The sequence below is a fragment of the Gigantopelta aegis genome, chromosome 15 (genome assembly GCF_016097555.1).
Source record: "Gigantopelta aegis isolate Gae_Host chromosome 15, Gae_host_genome, whole genome shotgun sequence".
NCBI classification, from domain to species: Eukaryota; Metazoa; Mollusca; class Gastropoda; order Neomphalida; family Peltospiridae; genus Gigantopelta; species Gigantopelta aegis.
Window position 1 is genome coordinate 25,735,703 of NC_054713.1, and position 16,988 is coordinate 25,752,690.

The 16,988-nt window shown below is 37.0% G+C and overlaps 2 protein-coding genes across 3 annotated transcripts in view; one reads left to right on the forward strand and one right to left on the reverse strand.

Moving 5' to 3' along the window:
- The first annotated feature begins 209 nt into the window (after positions 1-209).
- LOC121389915 (ADP-ribosylation factor 3-like) lies at positions 210-15,527 on the forward strand. The gene is made up of 5 exons (XM_041521575.1): positions 210-661; positions 7,475-7,552; positions 8,362-8,435; positions 10,944-11,181; positions 11,962-15,527. The coding sequence occupies exons 1-5, from the start codon at positions 604-606 to the stop codon at positions 12,204-12,206; spliced, it is 693 nt and encodes a 230-aa protein (XP_041377509.1). The 5' UTR covers positions 210-603; the 3' UTR covers positions 12,207-15,527.
- The window catches only part of LOC121389914 (zinc finger MYND domain-containing protein 12-like), a 39,572-nt gene continuing 37,315 nt past the window's right edge, over positions 14,732-16,988 (reverse strand). For both annotated transcript variants that reach the window (XM_041521572.1, XM_041521574.1), the window contains exon 8: positions 14,732-15,894. In XM_041521572.1, the coding sequence (XP_041377506.1) occupies positions 15,787-15,894 (108 nt within the window). In that variant the 3' untranslated portion in view covers positions 14,732-15,786. The remainder of the gene's footprint in view (positions 15,895-16,988) is intronic.

Consider the following 16,988-nt stretch of genomic DNA (forward strand, 5'->3'; position numbering starts at 1 on the left):
GGGGGGGGGGGTGGCACAGTATCTAGTAGAGAGCGCAGTTTCTAGTGGAGGACACAACACACATTAGTATATTTATATATAGAGTATGACAAAACAAACAACACGTAATTTTCGTCTTCAAGTCTGTGTGTGTATGTGTGCGCGTGTGTAAGTGGAGGGTTTCCTACGAGCCTGCCTACGAACAAAGCTAAAGAAGGAATTGAGTTACACGATGCCAACCTCAAGTCAACTATTTATGAAAATGTGTCTGTTATGCTAGTATTTACATACTGCGTGTTTGTATATCACGTGACAATCGTAAAGGATTGTAATTTACTAAATCCGCTAGCCTTTGTTGTTTACCGCTCATTACTGAAATCGTATCCGGGAGACTGCGCCAGTTGCTAATATTAGCGTCCATATGGTACTCCACCAATAGCGATGGAAATGGGTCGAGCTGGGGTTTGTTTAGATTCACGAAGCTCTGTGTAATGTACGTGCGTGTGTTTGGGAGAGCCTTTCTCGCAGGTGGTGGACTGCAATCCTATTCAGGTGCCATGGTTTGTCGGTGTTTCTAACTGGCGATGTCCAGTGGCCCCTCGGACTGCACGATCTATCTACGGTATGGGACACCTATGGACACGCCTATTTAGGCACCGGGATGTGCGGATACTTCTGTTAGGTGAGTGCATACTTCGTGCTACTGGGTAGAGTCGACCTGCTCCCGTATAACGCATATCGACCTACTGAATGTATCTTCGCCATGGCGATATAATAGTAGTCTTTCGGAAAACTCCACCGTATATAAGATTTCTTTTGCATGAGTACAGTTTTAAAAAATAACACTTAAAAAAAGAAAAGAAAATTTAGATATTTTGCCATTCAAGCTGGAAATAGTGTGTGTGTGTGTGTGTGTGTGTGTGTGTGTGTGTGTGTGTGTGTGTGTGTGTGTGTGTGTTTCTATGTCAATGACAAACTACGATATGCTGAACGGTAGAAGGAAAGTCTCATTGTTTAAGTAGTTTCCGTGATAACCTAGCCAATTAATATTAAAGCTCGTTGTTTAAATCTCACAGTCTGTCCAGAACGGATAACAGATTTATTTCCATGTCAGTTATTGTGGTTACAGCCACATACGACTCAATTACTCTATCCTGGGCAAACATCTCATCTATCTGGGCTATCATTCCAGGACAGGTGAGAGACATTGGTGTACATCTCCGCAGTAATGGTAAATGTGAATGTATAGGTTGGTGGGGTTACGTTGATTCTAAACCTTAACATGATAAAAATAATGTATGTATTTTGTTGAAGTTACAAACCAGTTTAAATTATACATTTATCATTACTACTGATAGTATATGATGTTTAATGTATGTAACACGACTGAATGTAACACACCTGGGTATGTGTGTAATACGAAGATAGTTGTAATTATGCTAATAATATTGTGACACGACTGAATGTAACACCTGTGTATGTGTCAGTGTGTAATACGAAGATGAGTTATAATTATGCTAATTGTGTGACACGACTGAATGTAACACACCTGGCTATGTGTCAGTGTGTGTAATAAATGAGTTGTAATGCTAATTGTGTGACACGACAGAATGTAACACACCTGGTATGTGTGTAATACGAAGATGAGTTGCAATGCTAATTATGTGACACGACAGAATGTAACACATCTGGTATGTGTGTAATACGAAGATGAGTTGCAATGCTAATTGTGTGTGATAAGAAGTAACAACGAGTCTTATTTTAGACTAATTTCACAAGCTACTTCTCAATTTCTAGCATTGGCTTTCAAATTGAAATTTGAAAATCACAGGTTGCTTCCCACTCCACAAACTGAATTTCGACCATTGGTATATAACGTGAAAAGTAATAGTTGGTTTTGTTTAACGCCACCACTGGCGCTCATTGATTTATTGATCATCAGCTACTGGATGTCGAACAGTTTGACTGTGTGATATGACATATTATATCAAATACGTCTGTGTAATATAATGACTGAATCACTGATTATGTACAATACGACTGTGTGTAATATGTTTGGTTATGTACAATACGACCGTGTGTAATATGTCTGGTTATGTACAATACGACTGTGTGTAATATGTCTGGTTATGTACAATACGACCGTGTGTAATATGTCTGGTTATGTATAATACGACCGTGTGTAATATGTCTGATTATGTATAATACGACTGTGTGTAATATGTCTGATTATGTACAATACGACTGTGTAATATGTCTGATTAAGTATAATACGACTGTGTGTAATATGACAGATTATGTATGTACGATGCGACTGTGTGTAATATGTCTGGTTATGTACAATGCGACTGTGTGTAATATGTCTGGTTATGTACAATGCGACCGTGTGTAATACGTCTGGTTATGTACAATGCGACCGTGTGTAATACGTCTGGTTATGTACAATGCGACCGTGCGTAATACGTCTGGTTATGTACAATGCGACCGTGCGTAATACGTCTGGTTATGTACAATGCGACCGTGCGTAATACGTCTGGTTATGTACAATGCGACCGTGCGTAATACGTCTGGTTATGTACAATGCGACCGTGTGTAATATGTCTGGTTATGTACAATGCGACTGTGTGTAATACGTCTGGTTATGTACAATGCGACCGTGTGTAAGATGTCTGGTTATGTACAATACGTCCGTGTTTAATACGTCTGGTTATGTACAATACGACTGTGTGTAATATGTCTGATTATGTACAATACGACCGTGTGTAATACGTCTGATTATGTATAATACGACTGTGTGTAATATGTCTGATTATGTACAATACGACCGTGTGTAATACGTCTGGTTATGTACAATACGACCGTGTGTAATACGTCTGATTATGTATAATACGACTGTGTGTAATATGACAGATTATGTGTAATACGTCAGTAATATAATAATGACTAACTATGTATGATACGTCTGACTGTAACATGTCTGGCTATGAGTAATATGACAGCGTGACAGATGTTGTGTAATATTATAATGACTGATTATGTGTAATACGATGAACTGTAATATATCTTGCTGTGTGTAATATGACTGACCACGGACCTTTTAAAAGAAATATGAATAAAAAATATTTGTATTTAATTATTAAATAAATAGTTATTTAATAATACTGCTGTGCAAACATACCTGAAAAATGAATCCTCCTCAAAACCCATAAAAACAATAAAGAATCGAACTCGGTCATCATTATTTAGCTTCGTACTAAATCAGTTTTAGATATTTTATCGTAATTGCACTTAATATCCATATTTTATAGGTACAATTGTTAAAATTACATTTTATTTTATTTTTCAAATACGATCAAATACATTGGTAATCATCAAACTTAAAAACAATGAAGCGAAACTGACCTCAATAATTAAAACGTAATAATTTACAAGAAAGATGACTGAATCACGAATGTGTTCACAAACATATAATTAAATTTTCTTTGCGTCTATACACTTTACGGCAATCTGATTGGTCCAGAGGTGATTTTTTTTTCGTTCATATCTCGATGAACCCCCAAAATTAAGCCACGCCTACTCGCACTACTTTAGTACAACAAGTCGGATTATTCTGGCAATCATATTTAGATATTTTGAAGAAAACACACGTGAAAGCTACAAAAAATGTATACGATAAATTAATGGGAAATGCTATAGCAGAGTAGACATATGGATCTATACGCATTGATTACATAACACAACAACAACAAAAAAAACTCTTCGCTAATCATGACAAGATGATGAGACTCGGTCGTTGGCCAAAGAAATCATGTAGGAAACTTCACGCCTGTAACTTACTTGTAAGCGATGTTCAACAGCTGTTGGCGAAAATTAAACGCTTCCACCGACAGCATAAATGTTAGACACGTTCCCTTCATTCACTTTCATAAAATATAAACTAAACACGAATAGGACAATTCCTTCCAATATAGGCCTAACTAAATGATCCGTTAAAATGCACAGCAGCTAGAGGAAATGACGTCATTTACAAAAAAAAATCACCTGATTCAAATAATAGTGAATGAACGTTCGCATTCTTACGCGACATTACTGGCCCGCAACTCTAAAACTGGGAGGCACAATATGAACTCGTATTTAATAAGTGACCCCCCCCCCCCCCCACCACCCACCCCAGTTGCTGCGATCTTCCGACGCCTATGTGTACATACTATTTAGAGCAAATTATGCAAATTGACTCCAGAAAAATCTCATATTACTGATTGTGTGTAATAGTACAGGCGTGTGTGTACATAAGCGTACGAGACAGGGCAACTGCCCTCCTAGTGCTGGAGCAAAAATTCAAATTCGGGCAAACATTATAGATATTTGAGCAAAATGTGCTGACCTGAGACCTTTTTACCATGTATTTACATCACTCTATCCTCAAAATTAGGGTTAGTCTATGGACTGTCTGTATTACGACAGTGTAATATATATATATATATATATATATATATATATATATATATATATATATATATATATATATATTGGTGTTATTAAATTTAAACGGTATTACGACAGTGTCTAGTATAAAATTAATATTGGTATATGTTTAGGGTTAGACTGTGTATTACGACTGTGTAATATAAATATTGGTGTATGTTTAGGGTTAGACTGTGTGTATTACGACAGTGTGTAATATAAATATTGGTGTATATTTAGGGTTAGACTGTGTGTATTACGACAGTGTGTAATATAAATATTGGTGTATGTTTAGGGTCAGACTGTGTATTACGACAGTGTGTAATATAAATATTGATATATGTTTAGGGTTAGACTGTGTATTACGACAGTGTGTAATATAAATATTGGTGTATGTTTAGGGTTAGACTGTGTGTATTACGACAGTGTGTAATACAAATATTGGTGTATGTTTAGGGTCAGACTGTGTATTACGACAGTGTGTAATATAAATATTGGTGTATGTTTAGGGTCAGACTGTGTATTACGACAGTGTGTAATATAAATATTGGTGTATGTTTAGGGTTAAACTGTGTTATAAATACTGGTGTATGTTTAGGGTTGGGCGGTGTTTATTACGACTGTGTAATATAAATATTGGAGTATGTTTAGTTAGACTGTGTATTACGACAGTGTCTAATATAAATATGGGTGTGTGTTTAGTTAGACTGTGTATTACGACTGTGTAATATAAATATTGATGTATGTTTAGGCTCAGACTGTTTATTACGACAGTGTGTAATATAAATATTGGTGTATACTTAGTTAGACTGTGTATTACGACTGTGTAACGTAATATAAATATTGGTGTATGTTTAGTTAGACTGTGTATTACGACTGTGTAATATACATATTGGAGTATGTTTAGTTAGACTGTGTATTACGACAGTGTGTAATATAAATATTGGTGTATGTTTAGTTAGACTGTGTATTACGACTGTGTAATATAAATATTGGAGTATGTTTAGGGTCAGACTGTATTACGACAATGTGTTATAAATATTGGTGTATGTTTAGGGTTAGACTGTGTATTATTACTGTGTGAAATATAAATATTGGTGTGTAAGACTGTGTAATATAGTGTGTAATATAAATATTGGTGTATGTTTAGGGTAAGACTGTGTATTACGACTGTGTGTAATATAAAATTGGTGTGTTTTAGACTGTGTATTACGAATATTGGTGTATGTTTAGGGTTAGACTGTGTATTACTACTGTGTGTAATATAAATATTGGTGTATGTTTAGGGTCAGACTGTAATATGACAGTGTGTAATATAAATATTGGTGTATGTTTAGGGTCAGACTGTGTATTACGACTGTGTGTAATATAAATATTGGTGTATGTTTAGGGTTAGACTGTGTGTATTATGACGCTGTGTAATATAAATATTGGTGTATGTTTAGGGTCAGACTGTGTAATATGACAGTGTGTAGTATAAATATTGGTGTATGTTTAGGGTCAGACTGTGTATTACGACTGTGTGTAATATAAATATTGGTGTATGTTTAGGGTTAGACTGTGTGTATTATGACACTGTGTAATATAAATATTGGTGTATGTTTAGGGTCAGACTGTGTATTACGACAATGTGTTATAAATATTGGTGTATGTTTAGGGTTAGACTGTGTATTACGACTGTGTAATATAAATATTGGTGTATGTTTAGGGTTAGACTGTGTGTATTATGACGCTGTGTAATATAAATATTGGTGTATGTTTAGGGTCAGACTGTGTAATATGACAGTGTGTAGTATAAATATTGGTGTATGTTTAGGGTCAGACTGTGTATTACGACTGTGTGTAATATAAATATTGGTGTATGTTTAGGGTTAGACTGTGTGTATTATGACACTGTGTAATATAAATATTGGTGTATGTTTAGGGTCAGACTGTGTATTACGACAATGTGTTATAAATATTGGTGTATGTTTAGGGTTAGACTGTGTATTACTACTGTGTGTAATATAAATATTGGTGTATGTTTAGGGTCAGACTGTGTAATATGATAGTGTGTAATATAAGTGATGGTAGTAAAAATATTGGTGTATGTTTAGGGTCAGACTGTGTATTACGACAATGTGTTATAAATATTGGTGTATGTTTAGGGTTAGACTGTGTATTACTACTGTGTGTAATATAAATATTGGTGTATGTTTAGGGTCAGACTGTGTAATATGATAGTGTATAATATAAATATTGGTGTATGTTTAGGGTCAGACTGTGTAATATGACAGTGTGATGTATAAATATTGGTGTATGTTTAGGGTCAGACTGTGTATTACGACTGTGTGTAATATAAATATTGGTGTACGTTTAGGGTTAGACTGTGTGTATTATGACACTGTGTAATATAAATATTGGTGTATGTTTAGGGTTAGACTGTGTATTACTACTGTGTGTAATATAAATATTGGTGTATGTTTAGGGTCAGACTGTGTAATATGATAGTGTGTAATATAAATATTGGTGTATGTTTAGGGTCAGACTGTGTATTACGACAATGTGTTATAAATATTGGTGTATGTTTAGGGTTAGACTGTGCATTACTACTGTGTGTAATATAAATATTGGTGTATGTTTTCGGTTAGACTGTGTATTATGATAGTGTGTAATATAAATATTGGTGTATGTTTAGGGTCAGACTGTGTATTACGACAATGTGTTATAAATATTGGTGTATGTTTAGGGTTAGACTGTGTATTATGACAGTGTGTAATATAAATATAGGTGTATGTTTTGGGTTAGACTGTGTATTATGACAGTGTGTAATATAAATATTGATGTATGTTTAGGGTTAGACTGTGTATTACGACTGTGCGTAATATAAATATTGATGTATGTTTAGGGTTAAACTGTGTATTACGACCGTGTGTAATACAAATATTGATGTATGTTTAGTGTTAGACTGTGTATTATGACTGTGTAATATAAATATTGATGTATGTTTAGGTTTAGACTGTGTGTAATATAAATATTGATGTATGTTTAGGTTTAGACTGTGCTGGCAAGACTACGATACTGTATAAACTGAAGCTGGATGAGCTTGTCACAACAATTCCAACCATTGGTGAGTTGATGGTCCTCTTCTACTCAAATTCAATGGTTAACCGTGCTACAGTTAAAGCTGCAATCTCGAATATATAAATCTTCTTTTCTCCTAAATTATATCGTGCACGTTTTTTCATTTTCATTTTTTTTTTTTTTTTAAAGTGAATGTTTTTATGGGATTCGTTCCTGTAATAAATGTTATGGCTAATATAATATAATTTAAAAGAAAATAATAACACTTCTGGGATTACCGCAACCTTTAAGTCACTAACCGTGCCGATCTGCGAAACTAGCTAAACGATTCTGTTACGATATGAGTAGGTATCGGCATCTATACTGGTGTGGTAGCGAAACCTCTTATATGGCAGCCTAAAAGTAAAAATCAGTATCTCCCTCCCTGCCTAACTCCCCCCCCCCCCCCCCCCCCACTTCTCTCCCTTCCAAACTCACCCCCACCCCATCCTTTTTCTTTAGCTGGCTCTCTCTTCTCCCTCTCTCCGTCTATATCCCTCTGTATTTTTCTCTCAATCAATCTCTTCTTCCACCTCCTCGTCCCATCTCTCTCTCCCCCCCCCCCCCCCCCCCCCTCGCTCCCTCCATCTCTCTCTCTCTCTCTCGTATTTGTGGTCGTCCTGCCTCCTGGTGTTTGTTGCGCGCGCGCGCACACACACACACACACACACACACACACACACACACACACACACACACAGATATATATATATATATATATACCTATGACGTTAACAGACCTTCCCCAATTGGCTTGTTATATAAACATCGTGAACCACACAGAATGTTTTCTACACGTTTTTATTGTTTTGGCAGGTTTTAACGTGGAGACCATCCAATACAGGGATATCAGCTTCACAGCTTGGGATATCGGCAGCCGTGATAAAATTGTGAGTTAGTCATAGAAGCAGATGCTGCAATCTGGGCTTCATTTGCCTGTTTGCTATGGGTAACTGGGTTCGTGCTGCGCCATGCAGAACTGTATCGTTTTATTGACTTACTCCTACCCACTTCCCGCCGTGGGATAGTTCTTCACTTTAATGTTAGCTACTGAACATCCGCCACCCTTCCCCCAGAAACACACCCACCTCCACCCTTAGACAGATAATAAATCTTTCCAAATTATATTTAAACATTCAATACCAATAATCGTACCCACTGAATATAAACATGTATTACCCACCTGGTGAATATAATTGCATGCATAGTGGAGTTGTAACATTTTTATGTAGCCTTTATTACATTTTTCTTTTCATGGAGGACATCGCACTTATCTGATTTTTATATAATTTTTAAGGGCCCACTCTGTTGCAATATATATATATATATAGATATATATATACTCTTCAAAAGAAGAAACGCAAAACCACATTGTCGTAACATTTGGAGAATTGATTTAATTATTGAATGGTGAGTCCGATAATTACCAAATGTTGCAGGATTGTTCACAATTCACTCTAGTCCATTGTGAGTAAGTGATAGGACACACCACCAAGGTCAAGGTCATCTGGAGTCAATACCGGGTGTGGCCTCCGCGTGTGTTGACAACTGCCTGGCACCGCCTGCCCATTGAAGCAACCAGAGTACGGATGACGTCCCGGGGGATGGTGGCCCACTCGGCCTGCAAGGCTGCTGCCAGCTCGGGCAGGGTATGGGGCTGTGGTTGTCGCTGTCGGAGGCGTCGGTCCAACTCGTCCCATAGATGCTCAATTGGGTTCAAATCCGGTGATATCGATGGCCAAGGAAGGACATTAATGTTGTTGTTCTGTAGGAAAGCCGTTGTGAGACGTGCTGTGTGAGGCCTGGCGTTGTCATGTTGGAACACTGCGTTGGCGTTGGCCATAACTGGAACGATGTGTGGCCGGAGGATCTGGTCAATGTAGCCCTGTGCATTCAGGTTGCCCTGCACGTGGACCAGGTCAGTTCTGCCAGTGTGTGAGATGGCTGCCCACACCATGACACTACCCCCGCCGAATCTGTCCACTTCCTGCACGCAGTTTGCCGCATAACGTTCACCACGACGCCTATACACGCGACATCTTCCATCATGACGTCGGAGCAGAAATCGGGACTCGTCACTGAACCACACCTGTCTCCATCGCAGTTGAGGCCATTGTCGATGAATCTGGCACCACTGCAGTCGGAGTCGACGGTGTTGTGGTGTTAAGATGACACCTCGAACTGGACGTCTGGCACGAATTCCTACCTCACGTAGGCGGTTCCGTACGGTCTGGTCGGATATCCTGCGCAAACCTGGTATTGCTGCGGCTGTGGAGGTGGCAGTAGTCAATCGTTCCCGAAGGTGGCGTACCCGGATGTAGCGGTCCTGCCCGATGGTAGTGACCCGTGGTCGACCGGATCTAGGGAGGTCACGTGTTGATCCATGTTGCTGGTAACGGTCCCACAGTCTGGAGATGGTGCTTGGGGACACATGGAATGCCCTGGCAACGGCCGTTCTGGATTCGCCTGCGTCTAGTCGGCCGATGGCATTGTTTCTCTGCGGTTCACTGAGACGTGGCATGTCCTGGATTGTCAACTGTCGGCCAGATACAGAGGCCAGGCAAGCGAACACCCTGCACTTTTATACTGTCGGTGTTCATGTTGCACGTGCAGACAACGCACGTGCAGTGGTGACATGGTTTGCACGTGGCTGCGTTTTTGCGAATATTCACATTTTGGAACTTTATTGTACAGTAGCTGCGTTTTATCGAATGTAACCGTGGGAATGTGTTTGGGACATGCAATGACCTTATATTCACAAAGCATGAACCGGTAGGAAACATAAAATCGGAGTTATAACCCATTTGTACCCTTTTGCGTTTCTTTTTTTGAAGAGTATATATATATCATGTTACTGCACTATCACTATATAGTTTTCCGGGAGCTGGTGTCGGATTGTTTTACAGAGGGGTTGCAACATTTAAAAATGACATCTGTAATATTCATGGGGGTGAAGTTCTGTGTTTAGCAAGCTCACCCACAGTATTCAAAAGTACATGTACACCAACATGCCACTAAAAACAAATTAATTGTATTCTTTTGCTAAACACTCTATTTTATCTTGCCCCCTTGAATCCACGCATATTTTCACAAGCCCATGTATTTTAAAGGTAGAGCTACATGTAACAATTTCATGTTTATTCCTGTAATACTTAATACAAATTTGGTGCATTTGTTTCCATACTTGGGCTATTAGTTTTAATGCTGTTAAGTTTCATTTCATGAGAAGTTCTCTAAATTGTCTCAAGTATTTTTGTGTTTATATTATTAAAAACTTTTGTTGTTATTGTTCCATCCTGATTTGCATGATAAATATATTTCATTCAGTAATAGTTTGGTATTCACATGTAACAAAGTTGTAATACATATGTTTGATTTGTGTTGTAATGCGTGTCCAGCGTCCTCTCTTCCGACACTATTACAAGGGAGCTGATGCCGTTGTGTTTGTGATAGACAGCAAAGACCATGAGCGATTGGACGAACTCAACTATGATGTCATCAAACCAGCCGTGGCTGCCGAGGAGCTAGCGCACTCCATCTTCCTCTTCCTGGCCAACAAGATGGACCTGGCCAACACGATGACTGTAGACGAGATCACCGACAAGCTGGGACTTAAACATTTAAAACATACATGGAGTGAGTTTCAAGTCTGTTTTGCTTAACGACACCACTAGAGCACATTGATTTATTAGTCATTGGCTATTGAATGTCAAACATTTGGTAGTTATGAAATACAGTCTTAGAGAGGAAACCAGCTACATTTTTCTATTACTAGCACAGGATCTTTTATATGCACCATCCCACATACAGGATAGCACATACCACAGCTTTGTTATACCAGTCGTGATAGGAATTGATCCCAAACCGACCATGCATCAAGTGAGCACTTTACCACTGGGTTGTGTACTACTCCCCCCCCCCCCCCCCCCCCTCACACACACGGAGTGAGTTACCTACCACTACTTGCTGACACAATATATAGTATAACTAGTGCTCTCATCATGCTTTTTAGCATTTCGTGGCATTATGATTGTTTTGTAGCCTATGATTTGGGATTTGGTGGAAGGGGTTGTTGGTTTGTCATGGATGTTATTATTTTTTTTATTATTTTTTATTATTAATATATTTAATATTGCTTTCTAACTGCTTAGACCCATAGGAGTTGATGATGCACAGTTTAAAACAATGAAAACTGGTCAAAACATGTCACGGACATCTTGGTTCATGCAATAAAAGTATATTAATGAAAGACACATTTTGGAGTTCAACAAATGTGTATCTGTTGTTTTAGTAGAACTAGATCAAGAGAAATATTATTATAGGATTTAGATTCTAACATTTGATGAAGAGTGATCAATGAATTTATAAATGCAAACTAATTAAACCATCAAATGATATTATTATGATGCATTTCAGATGTTGTGCCAGTAAGTGCTGTGAATGGTGATGGACTTTACTATGCTTTGGACTGGTTAGCAAGCAAGCTGGGATCTGTACAGGCAAAGAAGGCTCTTGTTGTGCCAGTGTCAAACGTACCTTCTGAGATGCCTGATCATGATGAGACTCTCGAACATGGTATGGACTACTGCTCAAGGGCCTACACTGCAATCAAATGTCTGTTTCTGAGGACAAACCGCCAGGATGGACAAGAGTCGTCCTAACATAATGACTTAATACTAAAGTTGGCTAGCTGTGTTATGATGGACAAGAGTTGTCCTAACATAATGACTTAATACTAAAGTTGGCTAGCTGTGTTATGATGGACAAGAGTTGTCCTAACATAATGACTTAATACTTAAGTCAGCTAGCTGTGTTATGATAGACAAGAGTCGTCCTAACATAATTACTTAATACTTAAGTCAGCTAGCTGTGTTATGATAGACAAAGAGTCGTCCTAATATAATGTCTTAATACTCAAGTCAGCTAGCTGTGTTATGATGGACAAAAGTTGTCCTAACATGACTTAATACTCAAGTCAGCTAGCTGTGTTATGATGGACGAGAGTCGTCCTAACATAATTACTTAATACTGAGTCAGCCAGATATGTTATGATAGACAAGAGTCGTCCTAACATAACGACTTAATACTCAAGTCAGCTAGCTGTGTTATGATGGACAAAGAGTTGTTCTAACATAATTACTTAATACCTGAGTCACCTGTGCAAGGATTCACATTATACTTTCAGTGAACACTTTAAAACAATTTTAATGAGCTTCACTGGCACAGAAAGAATGAATATGGAAATGTTTTGATAACACATTAGGCATAATTATATCCTGCAACAAAAGTAGGCAATATTATATGTAAGAGTTGGATATATGCCTCTGTCCCAATGAGACTTTGCTGACAGTGTAAAGACATCAGAATTGGTCCTGTGATTGGCTGCTGTGCAGCATGTAGTATGCAGGTGGTTTCTAATGGTTCTAATGTCTGGCACCTAAAAGTAAAAAGTCCACTAGTTGCAATCATGACATTATTATGCACATGCCAATCTTCAGCATGTGATGTTAGCTAGCATCCCTTGCCTCTTCCCATCAGATGCAATTGCAGGAGGTTTTGCAGGGGTAGGGTCTAGACTGTCAACAGTGACATTTCTAGGGCGTTTGGGTCATGTTCCCTATAAATATATTTAACACTTATGCTGAACATTAGAAAGTTGTGGCTTTACAACTATAGGTCTAAAAGAATCTGCTAGTGTTTCTCCACGTTGTTGGAACATTCTGCATATGGTGTTAATGGTTATATGCACAACATTGTAGTCATGTGACCTGTTGAATTTTTAAGGCCACTTTGACTAAAAAATTGGTACATTCTGATTGGTAAAGGGTGCATGTTTTAATTCAGACAATGTCATTACAGTATTCAAAAACAGATTGCATCATCTATAATTTATATTGTATTATATGAATGTGAATTTCTATTTTGGTTCAGTATTATATTTTAGAATTGTGTGGCAATCTTTGAATTAATTTAGTGAATCATGATGCGATACAAAACAAAAAGTTTCCTTACTAATGCATATCATTTAGAATATAATCTTTACAGGCATGGCCACGGCCTGCCAAAATGCCGTTTTGGTTAACATAGGGTGTTTATATCCTACAAGAGATTAAATTAAATCTTATTGTTGATTGCGTTACGACCATAATTATGATTGTACTATTTATTAAACAGCATTGTGTATTTTGAGTGTTTAATTAAAGGACACAATGTACGTAGAATGGACAGCCTGCACTGGAAGCTTTTCTTCTGTGCGAGTATTAATGTTAATGTGTGTGGAAGCAGTGTAATTAATTAATGAGACTTTGTAGAAGGTAACAACAAATATCATCCCCTCTCCCCACTTTTGTAGATACATTTAACCTAGTATCTTGCATTCTTTTCTTTGAGGTCAACATATCAAACAAGAAAGAAAAGAAAACTTACCACTATAACAGTATCCCTTTCCCAAAGCCCATATTCCTAGTGACATGAAGTGAACAAATCCAAGAGGAACATCATCATTTGAAGTGTTTTCGTTGAATGTAATGTGCCAATCCAATTGACTTGAAGCATGAAGTTACTACCTTTGACAGTATTCACACATTGTATTAACCAAATTATGTGACTTTTTCATTATATTACTTCTCATTTAAGGTGAAACAAATACAGAGCTAATTGGCAGCAACAATCCCAATGTGTCTAAAATCGCATACATTGTACCTTGTCATTGGATAATATCATAAACAATAAAATTAACTTTATAAAATGACTAATTAGTAAGATAGTGTTGTGAGGTCTGGATCACTTTGACCTGCTAACGTTCAAATATTGTTTTACCAGTAACCTGTATGGAAAGCACATTCTTATATGTTCACTGCTGCTAAAGGGAACAGAACTAACTACTAAACATAATACATGTATATGCTTTAACCTATAAGAAATAGGTTAGTTGTTTTTTTAGTCCTTTTCTCCTTTATATAAAGCTAATAAATTTGCCATAATGCATGGCCAATATAGCTGCAAAAACAGCTAGTTCAAAAGGAATGTTGGAAATTAATACATGAATCATAAAATCATTCATAGGGTGAAATCATCCAGCAAACCTTTGTCACAATCATCAAACCTTCTTAACTTTCTTGTAATGCAAAAAAACCCAACCCTAAAGTGCAATAATGGATAGGATAAGGCACCAAATAACCAGAAGAAAAATAAAACATTTTATTCAATAAAAGCAAATCTGAGATTTTAGTTTTTAACATATTATGATTATAATCCTCTTAAATCAACACTGTAAAGCACATTTCGTTACTCAACGATTGTAGCTAATGGGGTGGGGGTGTTGTACCCCAGAATAATAATAAAGAGACTTTGTAATTTAAAAGTGCCATGTTTGTGTACCTGGAGAACAGCTTGTATTACTGTGGCAGTGTGCCTTTCATTTTATATTGCCACCCATTAAGTTAGGGTAGATATGGCCCAGTATTGATGGCAAGAATTTATACAAATGTAAAGTAGTTAAAATGGTACGTGGTCACAGGCCTCTGTGAATTAAAAATTTGCATAACCTATTTAGAGATTATGCAAAAGAATTCAGGCAATCCATGTCATTTTGCATAACCCATTTGGACCATATAAATTGTGTTATCCTATTTTTAATGTGGGAATGAAAATTTGGTTATGCAAATTAAACTAGACTTGCACTAGCAATACACTGCTAAAGGATTGTTCACACAATTTTCAGAGGCCTTTAGCTGTAGATAAAACTACATGGTTAGACAATAAATCTTACTCTTCATTGTAACATGATTGTCTAAAATCTTCTGCCAGCAGAAATGCATTTTGATGCCAAAAGTATTAAATATTTTCCATTGGTTGATGTGTGGATATGTGTGGATTTTTATTTCTTGTCTTTCACTCTACCATCAACATTATTTTGCTGTCAATAATATATCTGATCATCTGCCATTGTTTTTTGATATGTATTAAAAGATGTTAAATAATCACTGTGTTAGTATTCCATGATGATCTAACCTGCCTGTCAACAGCTAAGTGTACACATACTGATACACAGATTAAACCAACCATAACACTAGTAGAAAAAGTAGATTTTCTCCACATTATCTTGAATATTTCTTCTTGCAGAACAACATGTGGACATAATTGTGCTAACTTTTGTTGGTCGGTGAAACTTGCATGGAAGTCCATAAAGATGAATACTTTAATAAAAAAGCTCCAACAAGAAATAATGAGAAAGTCCATTCACTTGACCCTCTCACAGACTTTCATAAACTCAATTATTGTTCTAGAGAAGTTGTCGTCTGGGCTGCCGTCACTTGCAACAACTGCTTTTCTTCCAAACTCCTTGGCCTTTGAAAACAGAAAAAAAGACAACAAAAATCTTGTATCCAGTCAAATGAATAATAAAAATAGCTTTATTATATATTACGATTCAAACTGTGTGTATAATTTCAAATGAATCAATAATGTACTTCACCTATTTTTTATCACACTTCTCCCCTTTCTCCTAATGGATTGTGCCAATATTTTGTTTTATTATTATGGAAATATAATTGTGTGTCTTCTGTTGCTTTGAGCATTCGTTATAAACTTGTTATTTAATTATAATAAGAGTTTTTGGTTAATTATGATGTATTGTGGGATATTTTATTTCAGACACAAAGTTAAAAGTCTGGGTGGCTAGCAGCCTCAAACTTTAGCAACTCGAGACTTGAGTCTAGACTCTAAATGTTTTATAAGCACAGTGTCTGGTACATCAAAGGTTATGGTATGTACTGTCCTGTCTATTGGAAGATGCTTTATCAGTAGGAGTAGCCTAGGTATCTTCTCTTACTGTTAAGTAAGTGTCAACATAACCATATCTTACAGACACCAACAGGTGTAGTTATAAAATGTGCTAAAGTGATGTTAAACAATATTCTATTCCTTCAGAGCTACGTTTCACTGATATTTATATTCCTTTCCCTGTGTTGTGATCTACATCAGATTACCTTCAGAGCTACATTTCACTGATATTTATATTATTTTCCCCGTGTTGTGATCTACATCAGATTACCTTCAGAGCTACGTTTCACTGATATTTATATTATTTTCCCCCGTGTTGTGATCTACATCAGATTACCTTCAGAGCTACGTTTCACTGATATTTATATTATTTTCCCCCGTGTTGTGATCTACATCAGATTACCTTCAGAGCTACGTTTCACTGATATTTATATTATTTTCCCCGTGTTGTGATCTACATCAGATTACCTTCAGAGCTACGTTTCACTGATATTTATATTATTTTCCCCGTGTTGTGATCTACATCAGATTACCTTCAGAGCTACGTTTCACTGATATTTATATTATTTTCCCCGTGTTGTGATCTACATCAGATTACCTTCAGAGCTACGTTTCACTGATATTTATATTATTTTCCCCGTGTTGTGATCTACATCAGA